The 25,771-nt window shown below is 47.0% G+C and overlaps 1 protein-coding gene across 3 annotated transcripts in view; it reads right to left on the bottom strand.

Annotated features, from left to right (window-relative positions):
• The window catches only part of LOC137799695 (transcription factor SOX-6-like), a 103,904-nt gene that overhangs the window by 46,701 nt on the left and 31,432 nt on the right, over positions 1-25,771 (bottom strand). For all 3 annotated transcript variants that reach the window (XM_068596490.1, XM_068596492.1, XM_068596491.1), the window contains 3 exons: positions 21,676-21,898; positions 18,213-18,414; positions 3,640-3,729 (listed from right to left, as the gene is read on the bottom strand). In XM_068596490.1, the coding sequence (XP_068452591.1) occupies positions 3,640-3,729; positions 18,213-18,414; positions 21,676-21,897 (514 nt within the window). In that variant the 5' untranslated portion in view covers position 21,898. The remainder of the gene's footprint in view (positions 1-3,639; positions 3,730-18,212; positions 18,415-21,675; positions 21,899-25,771) is intronic.

The following is a 25,771-nucleotide window of genomic DNA, read 5'->3' as shown; positions in this document are numbered from 1 at the left end:
ATTTTAACATTTGTTAGAGATGTGCAGGCTTGTCTGTGGTGGAAAGTCTGGCCGAGGGCCCTGAACGCATCTTACATATATTTATATATTTATTTATTCTACAGTCAAATTAGTTGGCTATCAATCATCCTGTACGATAAAAATAGAAAAAGGGTCTTTTATAGTAAATCTATTCATGGAGGATGAGCGTTTCATTTTGACACTGAACGGAAAAGAAAAAAAATAAATGGACAAAAAGTATGAAAAAAACAAGTATGACAAAAAAAAAGTATGACCAAAAAAAAGTATGACAAAATGAAGTATAGCTTCATACTTCCAGTGTGTGAACGTCTTGAATCATTTAACAGAAACAAATGATTAAAATAAAATAATAAAATAAATAAAAATTTCTGAGGTAAACTTTGTCGCCCTCGTGCCCATCAGGACAATAACTTCCTAAAATATATATATATATATATATATATATATATATATATATATATATATATATATATATATAATATATATAATATCTATATATATATATATATACTATATATATATATATATATATATATATATATATAATATATATAATATCTATATATATATATATATATACTATATATATATATATATATATATATATATATATATATATATATATATATATATATATATATATATATATAGCCGTGTCGAGAAGTAAGAAGATTCAATGTGAGCGTCGCTTTGGTCCAAACGCAGCTGGACGAACAGAGACATCTGTGTGTGTGTGTGTGTGTGTGTGTGTGTGTGTGTGTGTGTGTGTGTGTGTGTGTGTGTGTGTGTGTGTGTAATTCTTCATGTGCATGCATGTACTGGTACATGCTATATTTAGCGTGTTATTATCGTCTTCGACTAACACACAAGGAAATCGATACTCTGCACATTCCAGCTGCATGAAGAGAACCGGACGCTCGTCTCGGTTCTGGTTCCTAACTCGGTTTTCTGTCACGCAAGTGAAAGAGAAAGTAGTGTCATACTTTACATCACATTACTAACTTTCAACTGTCAGAAACACGGGATTACATGCATTTAATAAAAGATCCGTCAAGCTACCGTTCAGCACACAAAAAGAAGCATGTTTAATGTCAGACGTCAACGTCGTGGCGTCTCCGTTCAGCTGCACGTCACGTGTTCGACCTGCTCATCCTCAGCGGACTCGCTCACATGTTGTGCTCGTTGTTGTGCTCGTTGTTGTGCTCGTTGTTGTGTCGCGTGACGTTTCAACAGCGGCACAAATAAAACGTCGCCGTTCAACAATAGTTGTGGAATCAGTGCCGACACTTTTTCCAGGCTGGAATTTGAGAGAAAGGGAAGGAATAGCAGAACCTCTGCAGGTTAAAAATATTCAAACATACAAACCATGAAGAGCTGAGAACGAATAAAAACACTGGAACAACTTCCTCTAACAACATTATCAGATGATTAACACTGCAGAGCTGACACCCAAAAGCTGAGTGACAGTTTAGCCTTAAAGCGGTTTGAAGGAAAGAAACCAACAGCAGGAAGATATCAACTCACTGCCAACATGAAGTCAAACACCAAGCGGCCTTGAGCGGGTTCGTGATCTGTTTTCTCATTTCCAGTTGACTTCATAACCCAACAAGAGAGGGTTTCTATTTTATGTAAGAGGCTTACATAAAATAGGCTACGACTTTGTGTGAAATACACAGAAACATGACTGAGAGCAGAGGAGTGATCTCCCACTTGATGTGGATCACCCAAAAAGAAAAAGGAAACGTTATACGAGTGGAAATTAAAGGTCTGACTTCTAAAAATGAAAAGAAGTCTTCACAAGTGGATTTTTAACGTAGCGGTTCAACGGCGTACCGGCCTTTTTTTTGTCTTTTTTTTTTTTTTTTAATGAGTGTAAAGCGGCAAAAACCAGACGAGCGATCTGAGACGACAGGATGACGTTTATTAAAATGTCTTTCAGAATATTCTGTGTGCTTCAGCGTCCTCAAACATGTGAGTGAAGGAGGGAAAGCGAGAGAGAAAAAGAGTCAGATCTCTGCGCACAATAATGTCGGTGCTGTTCTGCTGCAGGAGGCCTCCCAACACACACACACACACACACACACACACACACACACACACACTTTCCACAGAGGAAATGCTTGCCATTTCAACGGGAGTCGATCACAAACGGTCGCTCTCACCGAGAGGAGCTTGCCCGCCGCGCGGTTAGCGATTAGCGGTTAGCGGCTAACGTTACGGCGCACGAGCAGAATCCTGCTGCAGCCGGAGACAGAGGGAGCGTTTCTCCACTCGAACCCATCCGTCATCCGCCACGACGCGCTTTCTATCGGGTTCCTTTTCAAGACGTTGTTGCAACACCTCATCAAACGATATCAAATCTGGTCGTTTCAGTCCAAGCGGTACGGTTAGCCGCGCTACGGTTAGCCGCGCTATGGTTAGCCGCGCTACGGTTAGCCGCGGGACATCCAGCAGATATCGTTCCCTCTTGTCTATCTCGAGGACAACGGCCTTCATCCAGCTCTTAAAATCTATACAGGAGGGGAGAATCACAGCTCGACTGGTTTTACCCTGGAATTTGGTTTTCTGGTCCTCGAGCGCTCTTTGAAACAAAAGGTGCTGATTGGAACCATGTTGCCCTTCAGCTTGTCTCCATAGGAGAACCCTCTGTTGGTTCCTGGTAGGACCTTTCAGAGGGTTGGATGTTGAACCCTTTAAAAACGATGAAGGTCTACCGTTCGCCTTTGTTTCTACAACAAAAAGGGTTAGAACCAAGCAAAAGGCCCTTTGAGAGGTTCTGCAGAGAACCCTTCAAACCTTTCACAGGTGTGTAAAGGCCCTTCAGGGTGCAAACAAGAACACACCCAGGCGGTTCTCACAAGAACCCTTAAAAACCCTTTTTTCAAAAACAAGGTTCTAGATCCTCCACCCTTCAGGAAGAAACCTTTTCGGTAAGCCTCGTTTCTACGAAGGTCTACCGTTCGTCTTTGTTTCTACAACAAAAAGGGTTAGAACCACGTAAAAGGCCCTTTGAGAGGTTCTGCAGAGAACCCTTCTACGGTTCTCTACCCTTCTATCCAGAACCATTTCACCTACCGAGATAAAACAAAAACGCTGGCGGTGTGTAAAGGCCCTTCAGGGAGCAAACAGGAACACACCCAGGCGGTTCTCACAAGAACCTTTTCTCCAAAGGTTTCATCTATGGTTCCACATGAAGCTTGTTAGGCCGATGTGGGGAAGTGGAACCAACAACCACAATAACAGTTTTTCGTTGAAGTCGTTCTCTTTTTTAACACCAATGCTTTCAACAAACTTCTTTCTTCTTTGGACAAAAAGGGTTCTTCATGGAACCGTAGTCTCATAAAGAACCTTTCAAAACCCTTCCTTCAAAAACAAGGTTCTAGATCTTCAACCCTTCAGGAAGGAACCTTTCAGTAGCTCTTATTTCTACGACGGTCTACCGTTTGCATTTGTTCATACCAACGTTCCTCCGACGCTTCGGCATCTGCAGGTTTCGTTAAAAACCTTCTTTCTTTCTTTCTCTTTCCACCGGTTGCCCAACACACACATTGTTGGGCAACCGGTTGCCAGTGAAGCTCCACATCTCGTTGCAGAGCCTCGGCGTTTGGACGCGCTCACCTTTGACCTCGCCCAGCAGCTCGTCGGCGTTCAGCCGGTCGACGCGCTCCTTCCACTCCTTGGAGAGCAGCCTCTCCATGCACGATGGTTCTGCAAAGACACAAACAAACAGCCACCTTCACTTGTTGTTGTTGTTGTTGTTGTTGTTTACCAGCCTCCTGGGCGGCTGCACCGTAAAGACGCCTCAGAGGATTCAGATCCGTCCTCAATCCTCAAATAACTTGTTTCTACGAATTCTTAACTAGTGATAAATTATATATTTTCAAAACAGGACAAGGAACCATTTGAAATAATCGGTTCTATCCGGCTGCCGGGTCGAGAATGTGAACATTGTTCTGGTTCGTGGCTTCTGCTTCTCACAATGAGTCTCACAGCCTCAGGACCAGAGACACGAGAAGCTTCATGAGGTCTGCTGGAGTCCTGCTGTGACCTCTACTGAGAGAGAGAGAGAGAGAGAGAGAGAGAGAGAGAGAGAGAGAGAGAGAGAGAGAGAGACAGAGAGAGAGAGAGAGACAGAGAGAGAGAGAGAGAGAGAGGGAGAGAGAGAGATCTGCACATGTGGAAGCATGTGTTGAGTGTTTTTGGGTGTGACTTTCCCACAAAAGAAAGACCAAAATGCAAAGTGCATGTTGTCAGGTATGTGTGTGTGTGTGTGTGTGTGTGTGTGTGTGTGTGTGTGTGTGTGTGTGTGTGTGTGTGTCTGTGTGTATTATTTAATCTCAATAAGGTATAAAGTATAGCTGTGAATGTATTCATGTACGAGGGTTTCTAATGGATTTCAGGCCAAAAAAAGACAAAAATGTGAATATTAATAGAATATTATTTTATATGACACCACCCAATTCCTATATTGTGTGTCTGTGTGTGCGTGTGTGTGTGTACATTCACATAAAATATCATTCTGCATAAATGCGACAAGTTTCCTCGCAAATTCAGTTTCTGCACGAACTAGAAGTGCAGGATTGTGTGAAGCGTTATTAAATTATTATTTAACGACCGTCTGCTGCTGTGAAGTGTTTAAAACTCAACCAGCTGCAACCTGCTGAAGCCGCCGCCGTCCTACAGTCATGACACACGACAAGCTAACAGGAGCCGCTGTGGAACGAGTACCTTTGCTTCTGATACTGTGTGTACTTTTTACACAGGTAATACTCCCCCCCCCCTCCCCCACCCCCTCCTTTCCTCCACCTTCAGGTGTACGATACCTGTGTGTGTGGATGCTGTGAAATGTCCTGCAAGTATATCTTTTCAGTATATTCTGGGTTTCTTTTGGTGCCACAGATGGCGTCACGGTCACGCAGGGCCCCACCGAGGACGTCAAACACTCACACACACACACACACACACACACACACACACACACACACACAAGAAGGAGACATTCTTGGGCGCTGTGTGGAAAACATGCGCCCGAGGGCTTGCCTGATTTAGACCGGTTAAGTCGGACAATAGCTCATTTGTGGAGCCTTCATCCTGACGAGCGCGCTATAGGCGTTCACACGGGCACATGGCCCTTTGTGAGTGGATTAATGTTTAGTTTGTGCGAATGAGACCATTGTGCGGTCGAGAGACGCCGAGCTGCACTTCCTCGTTGAGTCCATTAAAGCCGCGCATGTTTACAGTCGGATTATGATGGTTGTAAATAAGCTAAAGCGGGCGTCCAGAAGATCACATGATGGATGTAAACAGGGGGGGGGGGGGGGGGGTAACACCTTTAACGAATAATGCTGATTTATTTGGGGAGAGAAAGCGACGGCTCCTTCCAGACAGATGCTCCACGTTGCACCAGAACAAGGTAATTCATCTCCCACCATGAGGACGATGGAGGCCACGCAGAACGTTCTGGATTCATCCGACTTGTTTCTGTGTCTATTTGGTCCAATGGGGGGATATTTACTGCTGTGAGGAGGAGGAAGAGCTGGAGGACGAAGGTCCAGAGCTTGTGGTTTTGTTTGTGTCTCATCACAAGGCCGACAGACGCCGCCGCGAGCACGCCATCGCCCAGACGCTGAGAAAACACAATCAGGGAAACGCGATTTATGGGAGCACCCAGGGAGGAAAACACAACCTGTAACTCCAAGATCATCCGCTAACCACACGCGTGTGCTCAGTTTATACCGATAAACAGATACGGAGGCGGCGGGGGGAGGAAGAGGAAGAGAGGATGGAGAGAGGGATGAGAGGGAGATGTTTTACCCTACAAGGCTCTCCGTCGGTCCCTCAGGGATCAAGTGATGTTTGGGTTGGACGGCGGATAAAAATTCCTCACCGACTTTATCAAGTAGGGAGAGAAGGAGGAAGACGGGTGAGTTTTTTTTGAGGAAGAGGAGAGAGAGGGAGGATGAATGGGATGAGGAGACAAAGGAAAGGAAAGGTAGATGAGAGGAAAGAGGGAGGAGAGGAAGTGGAGGTCAGAAGACGTCAACAAGATGAAGAGGAGTTGAGGAGCAAGACGATGAAGACGCTCATGTCCGCTGAGAGGAGCGACGTGGGCCATCGGGAACGTGAGGAAGTAAGGAAGTAGGAGAGGAGGAGGTGAGGAAGTCCTCAATATGAACACTAACACGTGGAAGTACGCTGCCGGTCTTTAACTCCGGTGTCAGGACGTCAAACTGTTCTGACCGCGGCCTCGAGATCCGAGCTTTTAATCGCTCGTAAAGCAGAAGAAGGAGGGATGAGCAATAAAACAACATGAAGGAGAGACAGAAGGAGATGAGAAGGAGAGACAGAAGGAGATAAGGAGAGACAGAAGGAGATAAGGAGTGGATGAGGAGTGGATAAGGAAAGAGAGAGTCGTAGTAAATCAGCGAGCGCGGGGCGAGTGTTTACGGTAAACACACTTTTATCACCTGTCCCAACGCCAACCTGCCAAGAGACAGCGTTGAGGGTGTTTTACAGCAGCCACAGGCAGTGTGTGTGTGTGTGTGTGTGTGTGTGTGTGTGTGTGTGTGTGTGTGTGTGTGTGTGTGTGCGTCAACACTCCCCAAACAGCCACAGCCAAGAACAACACAGCGGCCACAGGCCTCCGCTTCCCTCCCGTCTGTTTCCATGAGCGTAAACGTTCCTCGTAGGAACTTTTCAATAAAAAGTGCGTCGCTGCGTTTCCATTTAGAAAATCCTTCCCGTGATGATATCCTGAATGTTTAGCAACGCAAAGAAAACAACAACACGGGCGTCTCGTGGGTCATAGTGAGATGTTTGTTGCTCAACACAGAAATAAACATCAGCAAATAAGAGTCAACACATTTAAGCAAATTATTCACCTGCTGAATTGCAAAATTCATCCAGAATAATCCCAGAATCCCAAAATTCTGGAGTATCTGCACACGCGTAGTGTTAGCTTTAGCCTGCTAGCCAAACAGATTTTAAGTTGGGTGACTGACGTGAAATAGTTTGACACTTAAATATGTTTATTCTCCTGCCAGGAGTTTAATGTTCAGACTGATGAACTGTCTTCCCGCTAAATATGAAGCTAACACGCAGGTAGCTTAGCATGAACGGAGGAAACAAAGGGAAACAGCTAGCTTAAGCAAAATAAATATGAAGCTAACAAGCAATTAGCTTAGCATGAAGGGAGGAAACAAAGGGAAACAGCTAGCTTAAGTAAAATAAATATGAAGCTAACAAGCAATTAGCTTAGCATGAAGGGAGGAAACAAAGGGAAACAGCTAGGTTAGCAAAATAAATATGAAGCTAACAAGCAATTAGCTAGCATGAAGGGAGGAAACAAAGGGAAACAGCTAGCTTAAGTAAAATAAATATGAAGCTAACAAGCAATTAGCTTAGCATGAAGGGAGGAAACAAAGGGAAACAGCTAGCTTAAGTAAAAAGTGTGGGAGCAGGAGAGGAGAGGAGGAGAAGGAAGCAGGAGAGGAGAGGAAGAGAAGGGAGCAGGAGAGGAAGAGAAGGGAGCAGGAGAGGAGAGGAAGAGAAGGAAGCAGGAGAGGAGAGGAAGAGAAGGAAGCAGGAGAGGAGAGGAAGAGAAGGGAGCAGGAGAGGAGAGGAAGAGAAGGGAGCAGGAGAGGAGAGGAAGAGAAGGGAGCAGGAGAGGAGAGGAAGAGAAGGAAGCAGGAGAGGAGAGGAAGAGAAGGGAGCAGGAGAGGAGAGGAAGAGAAGGAAGCAGGAGAGGAGAGGAAGAGAAGGAGCAGGAGAGGAGAGGAAGAGAAGGGAGCAGGAGAGGAGAGGAGAGAAGGAAGCAGGAGAGGAGAGGAAGAGAAGGAGCAGGAGAGGAGAGGAAGAGAAGGGAGCAGGAGAGGAGAGGAAGAGAAGGGAGCAGGAGAGGAGAGGAAGAGAAGGAAGCAGGAGAGGAGAGGAAGAGAAGGGAGCAGGAGAGGAGAGGAAGAGAAGGGAGCAGGAGAGGAGAGGAAGAGAAGGAAGCAGGAGAGGAGAGGAAGAGAAGGGAGCAGGAGAGGAGAGGAAGAGAAGGGAGCAGGAGAGGGAGGAGAGGAGAGAGAGAAGGGAGCAGGAGAGGAGAGGAAGAGAAGGAAGCAGGAGAGGAGAGGAAGAGAAGGGAGCAGGAGAGGAGAGGAAGAGAGGGAGCAGGAGAGGAGAGGAAGAGAAGGAAGCAGGAGAGGAGAGGAAGAGAAGGGAGCAGAGAGGAGAGGAAGAGAAGGGACAGGAGAGGAGAGGAAGAGAAGGAAGCAGGAGAGGAGAGGAAGAGAAGGGAGCAGGAGAGGAGAGGAAGGTGACTAATGTGCGAACAAAAACGACAACAAAGTCGGTGATATAAAAAGAGTGGAGGGAGAAAAAAATTAAAACAAATAGGAAATGAACAGAGGCAGACGGAGAGGAAGAAAGATACGGAGCGAGAGAGAGAGAGAGAGAGAGAGAGGAGAGAGAGAGAGAGAGAGAGAGAGAGAGAGAGAGAGAGAGAGGCAGCTGTCCTAACAGCTGGCCGGCAGGATTGATGTCTCAGTGAAATAAAACTCAACATATGTCCAAACATGAGGAGACAGGCGGCCAAGAGGACACACACACACACACACACACACACACACACACACACACACACACACACTCAGATATTAGAACGCTCTGAAGCACTTGAACATAAATGAGCGCCACACACACTGATTAAAGAACGACTGCTGAGATGTTTACTTGCACACGTTAAAAACACACACACACACACGTTAAAACACACACACACATGCACACACACTCGCACGCACACACACACACACACACACATTGATATAAGAACACTCTGAAGCAGAGAATAAATGCTGAGACGTTTACTTGCACATGTTAAAACACACACACACACACACCTACACACACACCCCTACAGACACACACACACACACACACCCCTACACACACACACACCCCTACACACACACGCGTTCAGCAGGCTATCGCTGCTGCTCGGGTTAAAACCATAAAGTGCAGCGTGTTAGCCGGCTGCGTGTTAGCGCGGTGTGTGTTTCACACACACTATTTCATCTGTCAGACGACACCAGACGCTGCGGGGGGGGGGGGGGGGGGGGTAAGGGGGGGGGGGGGGGATAAGGGGGAGGGGTAAGGGGGGTTACTCTTTTTCTTCCTTCCATTATTTGTTCATCTGCTGATTATTTTCTTGGTTTTATCGTTTATTGTTGACGTCGTCACCATTTTGCAAAAGCCAAAACTCATATTCAAGCTGGAAAGATGTGCAGCGCTTTAAACATAGATTATGAAGAAGTTGTTCTATGTGTCATGCTTGTTGTTATTTACCGTCTGAAGTAAACAGTAAACAGCAGCGTGTGGAGGTGAGCTGCAGGTTCAGACTCATATTATTCAGAATATCTGTGCATGAGAAAAAGTTCTGCTGAAAAAAGAAACTCAAGGTTCTCGTGTGCGTAACACACGACCTTGACCTCCTGCTCTGACCTTTGACCTTTAACTCAGACATGAACTGATATTTCAATTCAGGCTCTAGCTTTCGTCTGGATGGGACTTTGCTCTCCAGCGGGGCCCCGCCGCTGTAAACACTCAGAAAGTAGTCCCCTCCCGGCGGCGGAGGGATCTTTCTGTGCCAACGGGCCGCAAACCTGCAGCCCACCGACTAGATCCAGTCCCCCGAAGCTGTGAGGTGAATACTGGAGAAGCTGCTGACGGCGTGCGGCCGGCGGCCCGGCAGCAAACACACTGGAGCTAACGGAGGGTTTTCTGCAGTACGTCCCACTGTGTGAGTCCTGTGTGACGCAGCAGCCAACAGGTCGCTCTGGATTCACTCCAGATGAAACACTCACACGTTCATGCATGTTTTCATATTTCACTTTCAGGGATTTCAACATAAATGATGTTTTTATGAAACAAGATGACTTCTGTGGGTTGTTTTCATACAAAATACATGAAATCCTTGTATTCAGATTGAATGGAACAAAACTTTGTAGGAATAAAAAAATAAAGATGTTTAGTCAATAAAGTTTAAATCAGCTGACGAGCAATTTATGTATTTAATTAATTTGGATTCAATTCATTTATTCACCAATCTGGATTTTTACTTTTTAGACTCCAGTTGGATGAAATCAAACAACCGGGACTAGAACGGATTAGAACAGACTAGAACAGACTAGAACAGACTAGAACAGACTAGAACAGACTAGAACAGACTAGAACAGACTAGAACAGACTCTAACAGACTAGAACAGACTCTAACAGACTAGAACAGACTAGAACAGACTCTAATAGACTAGAACAGACTAGAACAGACTCTAATAGACTCTAACAGACTAGAACAGACTCTAACAGACTCTAACAGACTAGAACAGACTCTAATAGACTCTAACAGACTAGAACAGACTAGAACAGACTAGAACAGACTAGAACAGACTAGAACAGACTCGGGTCTTCGCGTCCTCGGGTGCAGAATTGGTTTCTCTGTCAAACGCTTTCAAAACACAGTTCAAAACCTTCTGGTTCCACTTTAAGCATGATATATGAAACCCTGCTTAGCACACACACACACACACACACACACACACACACACACACACACACACACACACACACACACACACACACACTAACGCGATGTGTGGTTCAGACACAATAGCAGCGTTGTGTTGGGTCGGGCCCTTGGGGGAGGCGATGTGGGCGGATCCTGTGGTTTAGGTCACAGATGAGAGATGGGGGGGGGGGGGGGCTAAATATCAGTAAAGGGGGGTGAGGAGGGGTGAGGGGGGGTGAGGAGGGGTGAGGGGGGGGGATTGAGGGGGGAGGGGTGAGGCCCGGCCGGGTCGACAACCGTCCAGCTGACCGAAGAGGAGGAAAGAGGAGGAGAGGATCCAACATGGCCGCCTGACACCAACGACCAGCCTGACTCACGATGTTGACAAAAATATACATTATATATATGTATATATATGTGTGTGTGTGTGTGTGTGTGTGTGTGTGTGTGTGTGTGTGTGTGTGTGTGTGTCTCACACATGATCCTCCTCGGCCTCCAAACAGCGTCGCTGCTTCATTTCAGTCACATCACATCGGCCTTTGCCAGATGCTCAATTATCAGGTGAACATGTTGCCTTTTAATGAAGAGGAGGAGGAAGAGGAAGAGGAAGAGGAGGAAGAGGAGGAGGAGGAGGAAGAGGAAGAGGAAGAAGAGGAGGAAGAGGAGGAGAAGGAGGAGGAAGAGGAGGAAGAGGAGGAGGAGAAGGAGGAGGAGGAGGAGGAGGAGGAGGAGAAGGAAGAGGAGGAAGAGGTAGAGGAGGAGCACGAGGAAGAGGAGGAGGAAGAGGAGGAGGAGGAGGAGCACGAGGAAGAAGAGGAGGAAGAGGAGGAGAAGGAAGAGGAGGAAGAGGTAGAGGAGGAGCATGAGGAAGAAGAGGAGGAGGAAGAGGAGGAGGAGAAGGAAGAGGAGGAAGAGGAGGAAGAGGTAGAGGAGGAGCACGAGGAAGAAGAGGAGGAAGAGGAGGAAGAGAAGGAAGAGGAGGAAGAGGAGGAAGAGGTAGAGGAGGAGCAGGAGGAAGAAGAGGAGGAGGAAGAGGAGGAGGAGGAGGTAGAGGAGGAGGAAGAGGAGGCCGTGGGAAAGCAGATTAAAACGTCAAGATGTTCAGAGGAACGTTTAAAGCAAATGAAGCGTCTCGTTGCTCTGCGAGTAGGAAACAGTGTTCCTGTCAAGATTTGTAGTTTTCTGTTTTATTTTGTAGTCCTCTGTGTCCCTGCACTTCCTGTCCTGGTGATTGTGTGTCCACCTGGTTCCTGGTTGTGTGTGTGTGTGTGTGTGTGTGTGTGTGTGTGTGTGTGTGTGTGTGTGTGTGTGTGTGTGTGTGTGTTTCTGTCCCAGTTTTTGCTTTTTTCTTTCATTCCATCAGAATCTGGTTTGTTCTCTGAAATCTTTTCCTAGTTTTTTATCTTTGTGGGCGTTTCAGTACTTCCTCCGTCCCGTGACAGTTTCTGCGCACCGTCCCCAAAAAAAGACAAAAGGCTGTGTACCTGCACACACACACACACACACACACACACACACACACACACACACACACACACACACACACACACACACACACACACACACGGTCGTAGGGGCGGAAAGGCCAACGAGCCAGAAGAGCTGAGAGCGTGTTCATTAGCCGATGGGCTCAACTCTCGGGGCCGACCCCGCTCGCCGTTAAGCTGTCATCACGACGACTTCCACCTGAGTGTGTGAGTCGGTAAGCCGTCACACACACACACACACACACACAGCGTGGAGAAGAAGTCGTCGTGTCCTCGGCTGCTTTGAAGGATGCGTCTGCTGCTCGCCAGCAAAAAGAATCTCTGAAGATGTTTCTCTGGTTTTTTTTGAGGCGTCATTGATTCGCAGCTCAGGTGTTGATGCTGAACACACAGAGGCAACGCGAGAGGACGGTCGCACACGATTACACATCACTCCCCCTCTGGAGGAGGAGGAGGAGGAGGAGGAGGAGGAGGAGGAGGAGAAGGAGGAGGAGGAGGAGGAGGAGGAGGAGGAGGAGGAGGAGGAGGAGGACACACACTTTCCAGCACTTTGAGTGGCGGGAACAGCAGAGATGCTGCAGCCAGAACAAAGTGAACAAAGCGAGTCTGTCAGAAGGTCTCTATTGTCACGGGGAAGCCGGGTGAGGAAGACTTGGCCTGGCTTTGACCTCCCTCCAGCTGGAGAAGACATTATTTGGGGGATCGGCTGCCTCGCTCTCGACTTGAGGCCTCCTCTGAAAACTGGACAACACGGCCGAGAACAGCTGCCGAGCAAGAAGCTGACGCCACGTCAGGAGACAGAAGAGTGGAGCGAACAGTCGGTGAAGCGCTCACTGCTTCCTTCAGCTCACACTGCACTTAAACGCTGCAACGTGAACTGAAAGGTCAAAGTTCAACCCAGAGCTAAACATCTCAGTCCTCGACCGCATGAAGAAATCTACAAACAAGCTTTTCGTAGCAAAGCTGTGGACGTTTCTGCTGTCGTGGAGGTTTCTTTCTGCTGATCTTTGGGCCAGAGGACGACGTCACAGAGGGTTATGTCACCACTGAGATGTGTGAAGTGTTGGAGCAGCAAAAAGACTTCTGCTTCTGTGCAGCAGCACAAAGACGTGAACGTTACATATGCACGAATAAATCACTCACAAGACCATTCAGTTGAGCCCCATAAAGGTGCTAAATATGAACGTCAGAGCGTTCGTGAAGCAGAAAACAACTGAAGAAGAAGTGCAGGAGCGCTGTCGGCTTCACTCCTCGACGTGGAGCTGTGGTTTGTATCGCAGGAGGTTCAGTCTGGTTTGTCTGCACGATGCTGAGCAGAAACCTCTGAGACGAAAGCTCTCCTGACGTGACGGCTGTCAAACGCTCTCCGGCTGTCTGTCAACCTCGTCATCGTGAGAAAAACAGGAGACGGCGACGTCCCGTCAGATCGACGAGTCGGACCCTGGAAGCCTCGGTCAGTTTATACGAGTTCATCCCACACAACAGTGTGGATCTTCATCATGTCAGAATGCCGAAAAGGGACATTGACAAATCATAAAGTAGGTCTATAGGCGCTGTCTGAAGGAGAGGGTCTTAAAGAGACAGGCGCGCCTCAGAGTAAAGGTTTATCCAACCAGACGCGAGACAAAATAAGAGTTTTTTCTACGACATAAACCGTCCCGCTGTGTCTCTGGATCCGGTTCAGGCTCTGGACTCATGCATCAGTCTCACAGGTGTGCAGCTCACCAGCGCTCTGCAGCAGCGCCGGCCGGCGGGAATTGAGCCCGATCTCATTTGCAAATGAAACACGTGAATTGTCCAGTAATTCATGAGAGCTCGGGCATGAGGAAGAGGAGGAGGAGGAAGGGGGGAGTGATATTAAGTGTTTGCCGGGCGCCAGAGCGGCTCCGGCCTCGTCAGATGGCTGAGTAAGTTGGCACGAGGGCACCGAGCTTGTGCCAGGCAACCCGCTTACCCCCCCCTCCTCCTCCTCCTCCTCCTCCTCCTCGTCCTCCTCCTCCAACAATACAGATAATGATAATTTGATAATTCAGTCATCAGGAGGAGGAAGCCTGATCACTGGGCTTCATGATGCGACTGCTTCTTCTCTCCTTTCCTGCGTCCAGGGCTCAAGGAGACGAGGTGAAGTCAGATTCTAACGAGCTAACGAGCCGCGCCGCCGATGCTAAGAGAGCGACTCGGTGGTTGTGCGGGTTATTCCTCTGTTTATTACAGGCTTCACTCCCCATCATCCTCCTCTCTGGCTCTTATTTTAGCTGGAAGATGACAGAGGAAGTAGCAGCGTTTCCACTCCACATCTCGTGCCCACATTTTCTCGTCCTGATGTTTCTCTCGCCGGCCTTGAACATTTTATTCAGTAACAAGCCGACCAGCTTAATCAGCGCTAAGTGCTTGAACAGTGTCGAATGAGCCTTTTGTGCGCCGCGAGTCTTTGTGTCTGAACCTTCGCACAATAAAAGGCGCAACGCGACATATATGCACAAAAAAAAATTGCCAAGAAAGTGTCGGACCTTCACCCTCGCGGCTCGCGGCGATCAGCCGCGCGGTAATGCAAGCTAGCTAGCCGCAACACAATCGTAAAAAGACTTCTTTTGAAAGCTGAGGCGGCGGTCGGTTGAAGACACAACACACAAAGAAAAAAGAAAAGGAGAGAGGAGAAAATCTCCCACGTTGCAGAGCGAGGCCATCATGTCTATTCATTAGAACCGTCACAGGCACTTAGGCGCCTCCGAGGAGCGCAGCGCTAACGGCGCGCCGACAGCGGGTGAGCGCAGCGCGGAGGCTAACAGCGACGCCGTCCACACTTTCAGCCCGGTGGGGGGGGAGGGTGCACGGAGGGGTCGGCCGCGTCGCGCTAAGTGAGCGCTCGGCGGCTAATAGGCTCCGTGCCGTTTGATCACGCGGCCGAGCTAACCCGGGAGCGCCGACCCAGCTCCTTGTTTTTCAGCGGGAGGTGCAGGGTGGAGGCGCCGGGCGCCATTGTTCAGGCTTCAATGTGCTCTGGCCGTTTGAGCGCCGATGATCAAATCCGGTCTGAGAGAGGATCCTGAGCAGGACGGCGCTTTGAGGGCCGAGTGAAGACGAGCACGAGTCAGGAAGGAGGAAGACCTGGAACGCTTAACCTCTTGGAAATGTATTAAACCGTCATACAGCAAGAACAGAAGCTGACGTTCGATACCCAGCATGCCCAAATCGCCAATGTTTTGCCATAAAATACGTAAATGTTCCATTTTTAAAGCAAACAACACAGTTTTTGACTGAAACTCTTCCTCACAGGCCAGGACTTTGTTTCATTGTGATTTCTGTCGCAGATTCACACTCTTGAGGTGCTAATCTTATTAGCATGTGGGCACTGAACCATGCTGTTCAAACTCTCAAGGACTCTTTTTTAAAACTCTCGTGCTGGATGTTTATAGTTAAATGTTTTGTTTTTTTGCAGATATACATTTTATTCCCAAAACTTTGCTTTTGGGGAAAAAAACCTCGACTCAACCACACGGGGAAAAGGTCTCGAGACAAAAGTGTCTCAGAAAACAGTTTTCAACGGGTGAATGAACCCGTGGAGCTTTTCTGTGATCCTTCAACCGTCGCATCAGGAGTCCGTGTGCATGGACATGTTTGCCGTGTTGGCCTTGCACTCCTGTCTGCGTCACATTGCTTTAAAACAATGAATTAAAACTTGACAGCTTCTGAAGTTTGAAAGTGAAATTCAGAGTTTCCAAAAAAATGATCTGAAGGGTTTCCTTAAGGTGGGAGAAGAGAAACAAGCCATCGCATCATCGCAGAGGAAGACGAGGAGACGAAGAAGCCTCATTTCAACAAAATTACCAAATGAGAAAGGAAGAAGAGGTTTGCAGCTGCGGCTGCAGACGCGTCGTCTGCCACCAGGAGAACTGACTTACTGCAGCTGCTATTGATCAGCTGCTCCTCTCACAGGAACTCATTAGTGTGGAGAGAGGAGCTGTCGGTCTGCACACGTGCAGCCCGACAGCTCCGCCACATGAAAGACCTTCATGCTGCGTTCCTACAAAGCATCTTCAGGCCGTGGTCCATTCACAGAAGGTTCACGGGCTCAGGGATCACGATGGTGACGCTGCTTCGTTCCTCTGTGCTGAGTGTTCACAGTCTGATCAATGCCGAGTCCTTCGGGACAGCACATCCGCTAATTAGCAAAAGGAAGAGCGATTCAATAGTAAGCATGTTTTCTCTTCTTCCTCCGATGAAGAGGAAGCTGAGCAGGAGGTCTGAGTCATTCTGGACTTCAATGATGAAACATTTCAGTATTTACTGATGAAACACACGGCCGCCTGCTCGTCTTCACGGACCACTAACGCACCGATAATCACTGCATACGTATAGTTATGAGCACTCATAACTATCTATAACGCTTCATAACTATACCATGAAACACTTTCAAGCATTTAATAATGACCTATGATGTTAAATATTATAATAATGACATTGTTTGATTTAAGCAAAGTGGAAAAAAACACATCAAAAGTTGTGAAATTAATCTTTAGTTTGCTTAAAGCATCAAGGACCACTTATATTATATATATATATATAATATATATATATATATATATATATATATATATATTATATATATATATATACATATATATTATAATGTGCTACATACATTGAAATTATAATACACTATGATCTTTGCAAAAATAATTAGTATTATTCATTATAAAGTCATTATGAAATGTTTTATTATGCATTCATTGATATGAAGCATTATGAAATGATCACTATGATGGGAAGAAGAAGAAGAAGAAAGAAGAAGAAGAAGAAGAAGAAGAAGAAGAAGAAGAAGAAGAAGAAGAAGAAGAAGAAGAAGAAGAAGAAGAAAAAAAGAAGGAAAAAGAAGAAGAAGATGAAAAAGAAGGAGAAGAACAAACACACTTCAAGATGTCCTCCAGCATTTCCTTCCACTCATGTCTCTTTGATTTGACAGAAAGATGTCACAACACTTTTAACGCACTCAAACACACACACACACACACACACACACACACACACACACACACACGGCCTGTAGATAAGAGGCTACCTGACTTTCAACTAGAGGCTGTGTTCGTCCTGCGGCTGCAGCAACAAAGTGAAAGCGTTGAATGAGAGAGATGAAGCTGCTGTGATGTCACAGTGATTACTGGGTGACACCGCGGTAAAGAGGGTGCTGGGTGCTGTTAGATCGAGCTGTGGGGTGAGCAGAGGGCGAGCTGAGGCATGCTGGGAGACTTCCCCGCTTACTGCAGATCAGAAGGAGCAGGGGGAAGAAGGGAAACCGGTGTTTTCACTGATTGATATTGTGATCTAACGAGCAGAAAAGGATCCGCCGGGTGTAATTTTAGATGTTCAAAGATCCTCTCTGGAGGATGTGCTGCTGGGAAAAAAAGGGAAAAACAAAGTGGAGGTGCGTTCGGCCGCTCTGTGCTACCGCTTCATGTTGATAGAATAAACCAATGTGTCACTTTTAAGAGTCACTTTAAGGCGGAAATCTGCCTTTTAGAAGCTGTTTGTTCACTTAGATGTGTGTGTGTGTGTGTGTGTGTGTGTGAACGTTCTTGAAGGTGGAGAAACCCCGCGAGGCGACCGGCCGCTTCCTCGCTGCCATCAGACGATCCGGCTTTCTGTTTTTACCAACAGGCTTCATGAAGAGAGGGAATGTTTGTGTTCTTAAGTACGTCTTAAGTACGTCTTACTCTTAGTTTGAACAGCGCAAAGACGGTTTACATTTCTTTAATTTTGTTTTTTATCGAGCTGAATTCATTTGTCTCTGTTACTGTTCTTGAGGACAGCGTCATGTTCACGCTTCTCCTCCTGCACAGCTCGATGTCGTGTGAGGGAGGTGAAGGCCATCGCACCGTGAGAGATGAGCACAACCTTTCAGCCTCCAGCTCTCGCTCTGGAGGAGAACCTCGCTTGTCCTGTTTTCAACGCACAGCCATCTGCTTCCAAACGGCTGTCGATGTCAAACGGGTTGAGACCAACACAAGTCTGGTTGGAAGTTCATATTTCAACATTTTCCCACGTCGGGACGCCTCGGCGGCGCGAGGAGCCGAGCGTTACAGCCTCTGGGTCCGAGCTGAAGGCTCAGGTAGAAAACCCACCGCCGGCCTCGAGCGCCCGAGAGGAGGACTCACCGTCTTGCTCCGTCTTGGTCAGCTCCACCAGCTTCTTCTGCTTCAGCGTGTCCACCACGTCCGCCAGGCTTCCCTTGCGGCGCTCCGGCGTCCCGAAGACGAGGCCGAGCATCGGCTCCCTGCAGGACTCCTCCGGCTTGGGTGGAGAGGTAGAGTTAGTCCGGTAGGAGTAGACGGAGCAGCCTTTACTGCTCTCGTTGTCCTGCGATGGAGACAAAGGCAGAGAACCGGGGTCAGAACATAGAAACATATAAATATATATATACGCTGATGCAGGTTTGATGCACTCTGCCGCTCCTTTCATGTATTTTAATCTTATTTAGTGTCATGACCACAGGAAGTGATGTCACTCTGGTTTGTGGACTTGTTTCAAAGTCTGGAGTTCGGCTTCTTAGCTGTCGTCATTGTTTTTGATTTTTTTTGGGACTGAAAATACGAGTGGGTGGAGCTAAATTAAGAATAAAAACCCAGAGAGGTCGCCCCCTGATGGCCATTAGAGAGAATGCAAGATGGAGGCTCTTTGAGAGGCTGACGTCAACACAAGCGCTCTCAGATTAGTTCACATTAAAACTTTAAAATGCAGCGTGAGTTTTGTTGATTTAATAATCAATAAATCGAGGGTTTAACTGGTCACAGGGTCCCACAAAACGCCTCCGTGTCGGCACAGTTGTCGCGAGCTCGCTAAGTTAGCGCCTGTAGCTTCCTGTCGGGGCTGCAGGAGTGTTTCTGTCCCACTTCTCTGCCGGGTTACGAGCTCAGTGAGGCGGCACAAGGAGGCTCTACTCACAGGAGACGATAAGCCTTTACAAGACGACCACATTGTCCCGCGCAACAGACACTCCAGCACAGGTGTTGTAACACCGGGTGCTATTCCTGGACGCGTTCTCCTCCCCTTACAGAGCGGGGGGATCTCCAGGAACTTTAGCAGGCTTATGTTTCAAAGACAAGGGGCTTTGGCTAACAGCGGGATCTTAAGACGCCCTTGAAGCGGCTCCTGGAGGCCCTGCTGCACTTCGTCTGTAAGCAGAAGATTCCTCTGTAATGAGGATTAGGACGTCGTGTCACCGGCGGATCCTTCAGGTGTTTCTGCAGCGCGGCGGCGAAAAGGCCTCGGTGATCAGATCATATCAACAACCAAAAGGTCACGCATTCAGGCAACGCGTACCCGTGACTACCGACTACTGAGTCTGCCCTCGAGCAAGGCACTCGCCCCCGAGGTACAAAGGCCAAAAGGAAATACTCGACAACGTGAACCACCTGCTTTTTCAAAAGTGGAAGATTTCTTCAGAAATATCAGAAAAATCTGGAAAAATTAGCCTTCCTCTCGTTTTAGCTTTCTGTTAGCATCTCTTGTGTTAGCTTGTTAGCATATGTTGTGTTAGCGGGTGGGTTTTGACCCGTGTCTGAAATCAGCTGTAATATACATTAAACATAATAATCAATCACCTGATTGGTTCCTCGTCAGACTTCCTCAGACATGAACATATTGTTTTATGTTTTAATATTTTTGGTGTTTTCTTTGTCAGTATATCCCTCGTTATTAAATATAAAAAATGATAAAATGAACCTCAAGAGAATCATATAAATAAATAAATAAAACATGTTACTTGACTATTACTGATGTTAAATACATGTTTTATTTATTATTTTTCATTTTAATGTAATAATTACAGTAACATTCATGGTGTTCTGACCGTGTATATTTACTTCAAGAAAAAGGCTAAAAAGTCTTATTTTTAACACAAAATGGAAATTTGTCAAAACAACAACAACCAATCAAGCAAACGTTTACAACGGAGCTGAAACCATGAGGTCATCATTTCAACCACAGCGTTTCATAATTTAGTAAAAACATTTTGTTGTTTTATTTAGTTGGAATGAAAGTTCCTGTCGAAGCGCTTTGACCTCCTGAAGACGTTTCCTCTTCTTCTTCTAACCGGCTGCCAAAGTAAAAGCTTCAGCGACGACGTCACCAACTTCCTGCTCTCCTCGTGAAGAGAAGCAGAGAAGAGCTTCCTTCCTTCTGGACCTTCTTTCCTTCTGGTCCTTCTTGTTCTTGTCCTTCTGGACCTTCTGGACCTTCTGGACCTTCTGGTCCTTCTGGTCCTTTTGGTTCTGGTCCTTCTCGTCCTTCTGGTCCTTCACGTCCTTCACGTCCTTCTGGTCCTTCTTGACCTTCTGGTCCTTCTGGTCCTTTTGGTTCTGGTCCTTCTCGTCCTTCTGGTCCTTCACGTCCTTCACGTCCTTCTGGTCCTTCTTGACCTTCTGGTCCTTCTTGTCCTTTTGGTTCTAGTCCTTCTGGTCCTTTTGGTCCTTCTGGTCCTTCTGGTCCTTCTCGTCCTTCTCGTCCTTCTTGTCCTTCTGGTCCTTCACGTCCTTCTTTCCTTGTCTCTTTTATTTCATTTCATAGTTTCAGGGTCAGTTGACACAAAGAATTGTGCTTCACTTTAGGATGAAGTTTATCTCTTAGAAATAAATCACAAGCGCTGACTTGACCCCAGTTTGAGTCTTTGTGGAAGAACTTCTTCATCTCCTCTTTTCTTTCCTTCCATCTAATTCAGAACTTGCTAAAAAAAAAAGCCATTGTTTTAATTATTATGACGATCTAGTAGATGATCTTCACACCTGAGGAGATCAGACGTGAGCCACAACCTGACAAACTTCAAGTATTGAGGAAGATTTTATTCCCTCAAGGCCACTTTGAACCAAAAGTTAAGTTTTCTATGATATTAAATCACTTTTAAAGTTCGGACTATGCGCTGAGAAGAGTTCATTTAGTTGGAATCTCAAGAGAACAACAGCAAACACGACTACGTTCTCTTAGAAATTAAAAAGTGTGAACTTTTGTGTTTTGGGGAAATGTTCAATGTTTTTCTGCCTGAACATTAAAACAGAAAGAAACTTTATTCTCAGAACTTTCCACTTTCCTCGGGGGCCAAAGTCAAACACGCCTCGTCCATTAGGGACCGACAGAACCTGAAGCCAAGTAAGTAACACACACACACACACACACACACACACACACACACACACGCACACACACACACACACACACACACACACACACATGAAGACGGGCGGTGGAGAAGAGAAGAACCGAGGGCTGTAACTCTCTAGAGGAGAAGCCTCGCTGGGCGGCCTGCAGCACCGCCTGCAGCACACGAACCAGAGAGGACCACTGGTGTGTGTCTGTGTGTGTGTCTGCATGTGTGTGTGTGTGTAAGTGTGTATACATACGTTCAACGTGTGCGTGCACAATCATCCTTATGCATGAGAATTTGCACACGCTGTGTACCCTGCATGTGTTTCATGAGTGTTTTATGAGCCGTGCGCCCTGAGTGTGTGTACACTATGCAGACACACACACACACACACACACACACACACACACACACACACGCGCTCTTGTTTCAGAGATTTGGGTTAACACATCTCAGGATAAGATACGGTCACGTATCCTCACCATCGCGGCGGGCGCCACGCTCTCCCACTCGCCGTCCGTCAGCTGCTCCCTGATTGGCTGCGGCTCGTCGGGGTGGGCGTGGTCGTGGGAAGGGGGCGGCGGCGTCTCCTTCGGGCCGTCCCGCTCGTCGGCCGCCGTCCAGCCCGCGGCGTCCTGGCCCGTCGCCTCCTCCTCCTCAGACAGAGCGTGGAAGGGAGGCGTTGATCGCAGGGACGACATCATCCTGCAGAGGACGAGAGGAGAAGGGACATGGTGATGGTCCAACAAACATATTATTATTATTATTATTATTATTAATAATATTAATATTATTACTATTATTATTATTATTATTACTACAGGGGGAGGAGAGGAGAGGAGGATGAAGGAGAGGAGAGGAGGATACAAAAGAGGAAAGGACAGGACGAGAGGAAAGTTCATGGTGATGGAGGAGTTTATTATATTATTATTAATAATATTATTATTATTATTACTACTACTACAGGGGGAGGGGAGGAGAGGAGGATGAAGGAGAGGAGAGGAAGAAAGGACAAGAGAGCAGGATACAAAAGAGGAAAGGAGTGGACAAGGAGAGGAAGTGAGGAAGAAAGGATAGGAGGATGAAAGAAAGGAAAGGAAAAGAAAGAAGAGGAGGATGAGAGAAGGGGAGAGGAGGAGAGGAGGAGAGGAAAGAAAAAGAGAGGTGAGGGGGATAAAAAAGAGGAGAGGAAGAAAGGAAAGGAGACGAGGATAAAAAGGTGTGAGAGAAGTGGAGGGAAGTAGAGGAAAGAAGAAGAGAGGAGAGGAGGGTGAGGGAAGGGAAGAGGACAGGAAAGGAGATGAGAGGAGAGGAAAGGAGGAGGAAAGTGATCAGTTAAAGGTTTCACGGTGTCGCTCATATCTCGAAAGAGAAAGAAACGTGTTTGAGTTTCAGGATCGTCCATTTGAATTCAGAACCACAACTTTATTTAAAACACAGACACGTGAACGCTGCAGATGAAATCACAGCTCGCTGACACGCGAGCGGCTTAAAGTTCACTTCATATTACACATTATTGGCTTTTACTGCAACCCGAGAAACTTACGATGACTGTAAGACACACACACACACACACACACACACACACACACACACACACACACACACACACACACGGGGATAATCTATTAATCTATTAAGCAGCATCGGGCCGCTCATCACCTCAGAGCCGTTAAAGAAAGCAGACGCTGTGCTGCTGGAAAAGAAATCTCCTGTTTCTTGTGGCGTGAGCCTCAGGCTGCAGAGCCATCAGGCTGATCCATCATTTACTGTAATGACGCCTCTGGTTTCTCTATACTTATGAGGACTTCATTGACCACACGGAGCCCTCCTCTCCTGCAGCGTCATCTCACTCAGAGCCTCTAAATGCAAACACAAGCATCCCGAGAGGGTTTCCACATCTTCATTTGTCCTCATGTGGCTAATTAGTGCGTTTAAGTAACACACACACACACACACACACACACACACACACACACACACACACACACACACACACACACACACTAGAGCACTTGCATACACAAAACTGCGCAATGAAACAGATTGCCACTTGAGTGTTAGCAGCCAGTAAATCAGTGTGTGTGTGTGTGTGTGTGTGTGTGTGTGTGTGTGTGTGTGTGTGTGTGTGTCTGTGTAAAACATGAATGAGGCTCCAGATCTACGTCACGCTTGTGCATGACGTAGAAGGAGCTCATGTCATGTTGGCTGGTGGTAACGGCGTCTGAGGCCGCCATCTTTTATTCATACGTGGGTTAAATGACTCAACGCTGACCTGAAGACGTCTGAGAACCATCAATAGTTCACCCTCAGTACTTACTGATCCAGAAAACACACACACACACACACACACACACACACACACACACACACACCTCTAATATCATCTTTTCGGGCTCTGTGGCTGATGCTGACCTCGTTGCATGCGACATTGTTCCCAAAAGAGGACAAGAAGGGAATTGAAGATTACTCGGCCGTTAGCTCACCGTCAGCCGGTCCAGATGAGAGCAGCGGCTAAACACTCGAAGCTGCGATCGTCAATATTGTTGTATTAAACAATGGATCGGATGACTGCTCGTGCGTGAAAGGGTAAGCTGGTGAGGACAAACCCGACAGATAAATATGACTCAGCGCTGCGCTCTCTCTCAGCGCTCAGGAATGTTTTAGCATCTTAAAGCAAATTGCACTTCTGTTCACTCGTAGCCCGATCCCACCAAGCGGCCCATTAAGGACCAGAAGATGTGGAAGTCCTCCAGTGCAACAGGAACGCACTGGAGCCTCAGTGGGAACAGAAAGGAACATTAATGATGAAGTTGAAGTGTAAGAAGTGAGAAAGACTTTCAGCCAGGAGACCGCTGTTCGTGTTGTTGAGTTATTTTGAAGTTACTTCAGTGAAGTTTTTTATTTTTGACTCGGTTCACAGTTTTATTTTAAGCCCAGTCGTGATGTTTCCTCCTAAAATCAACTAAGTAGTTAATTGTTGAAACCTAAATGCGTTTGTTTTGCAGTAACAGCGAAACCTAAAATGGATTGTCGACGCAAATCATCCCTTAAATGTCGCGCTGTTCAAACGCGTCTCTGTGAGATCTGGTTGCATTTTTTTTCAGACGCAGCGAGCAACTGTTTTTAGCTAAGAAACTGTAAAACCCCACCGAGCGTTAGCTTGCAGCGCGCAGTGAGGCGAGCGACAAGCTAGAGAAGAGTTAGCAGCGAGCGAGAGAAGAGTTAGCAATGAGCTTGAGAAGAGTTAGCAATGAGCTTGAGAAGAGTTAGCAATGAGCTTGAGAAGAGTTAGCAATGAGCTAGAGAAGAGTTAGCAACGAGCTAGAGAAGAGTTAGCAACGAGCTTGAGAAGAGTTAGCAATGAGCTTAAGAAGAGTTAGCAACGAGCTAGAGAAGAGTTAGCAATGAGCTTGAGAAGAGTTAGCAATGAGCTTGAGAAGAGTTAGCAATGAGCTTGAGAAGAGTTAGCAATGAGCTAGAGAAGAGTTAGCAACGAGCTAGAGAAGAGTTAGCAATGAGCTTGAGAAGAGTTAGCAATGAGCTAGAGAAGTTAGCGATGAACTTGAGAAGAGTTAGCAGCGAGCTAAAGAAGAGTTAGCAGCGAGCTAGAGAAGAGTTAGCAGCGAGCTAGAGAAGAGTTAGCAGCGAGCTAGAGAAGAGTTAGCAGCGAGTTAGAGAAGAGTTAGCAGCGAGCTAAAGAAGAGTTAGCAGCGAGCTAGAGAAGAGTTAGCAGCGAGCTAGAGAAGAGTTAGCAGCATTTTAGCAGCGTTAGGAAGGCAGAGTCTCAGTCTACCGCCAGCGCAGCCAGGAGGCCTCCGCCACGCATCAGGAAACAATAACAAATGATTGCAGTCGTTCTTCACGAAGCCTTGGCTCAATTCATCTTCCAGCCGTGCCAACAAGCTCCACCCGAAACGCCCGATTGGACAAACTGGCACGGCGACAGCTGTCAGGTTTACATTTCTGCAGAACTCCGTTGTTTTAAACGGCGGCGTGAGTACATGAGATCAGAAGACGCCAGACAAGCAGCAAACAGCACATGACTAATCCACCATCAAGCCCTGCTCTCCACACTCGAGGGGCCGATGGGCAGCGAGACGAGAGCCTATATTTAGCTGACAATATTGCTGTGCTGTGTTTATGGCGGAGCTTAAGACCTAGTTTCTTGGAACTGGTGTCTCATATGGCCAGGAATGCCCGGCCCCATCGCTCGCCGCCACTGATATGGTATCATCATGCAACCGTGCGGGGGTTTGTTGGTAAGCACGCCGCAAAGCCTCTCTGCGATTGGCCGGGGAAGAAAACAGTGCACTTGGTGCCGTCGTCACCCGGCGAGGACTCACATTACCAGCGTTCAGACGACGGCTTGTCTCGCTAACACGGCCGAGCGCAACCGATGCAAAGCTGCACCAGGAGCTCAGGAGCTCCTCCAGGCTTTTACTTTGAGATTTCAGGTGAATTATTATGATCTTTTTGTGCAGTTTAACTTTATCCCAATTTAATTCTCCTCACAGTTCACATGTTTGTTGATACCTTCAAAAGCTGTTAAGTTATGGACATTTTGAAAGGTCATTT

This window comes from Clinocottus analis, unplaced genomic scaffold (genome assembly GCF_023055335.1).
Source record: "Clinocottus analis isolate CAN_PGR_092001 unplaced genomic scaffold, fCliAna1.0.p SCAF_38, whole genome shotgun sequence".
NCBI lineage: Eukaryota > Metazoa > Chordata > Actinopteri > Perciformes > Cottidae > Clinocottus > Clinocottus analis.
Note: the sequence above shows the minus strand (reverse complement) of the source record. Positions and strands in the feature narration are given on the sequence as shown.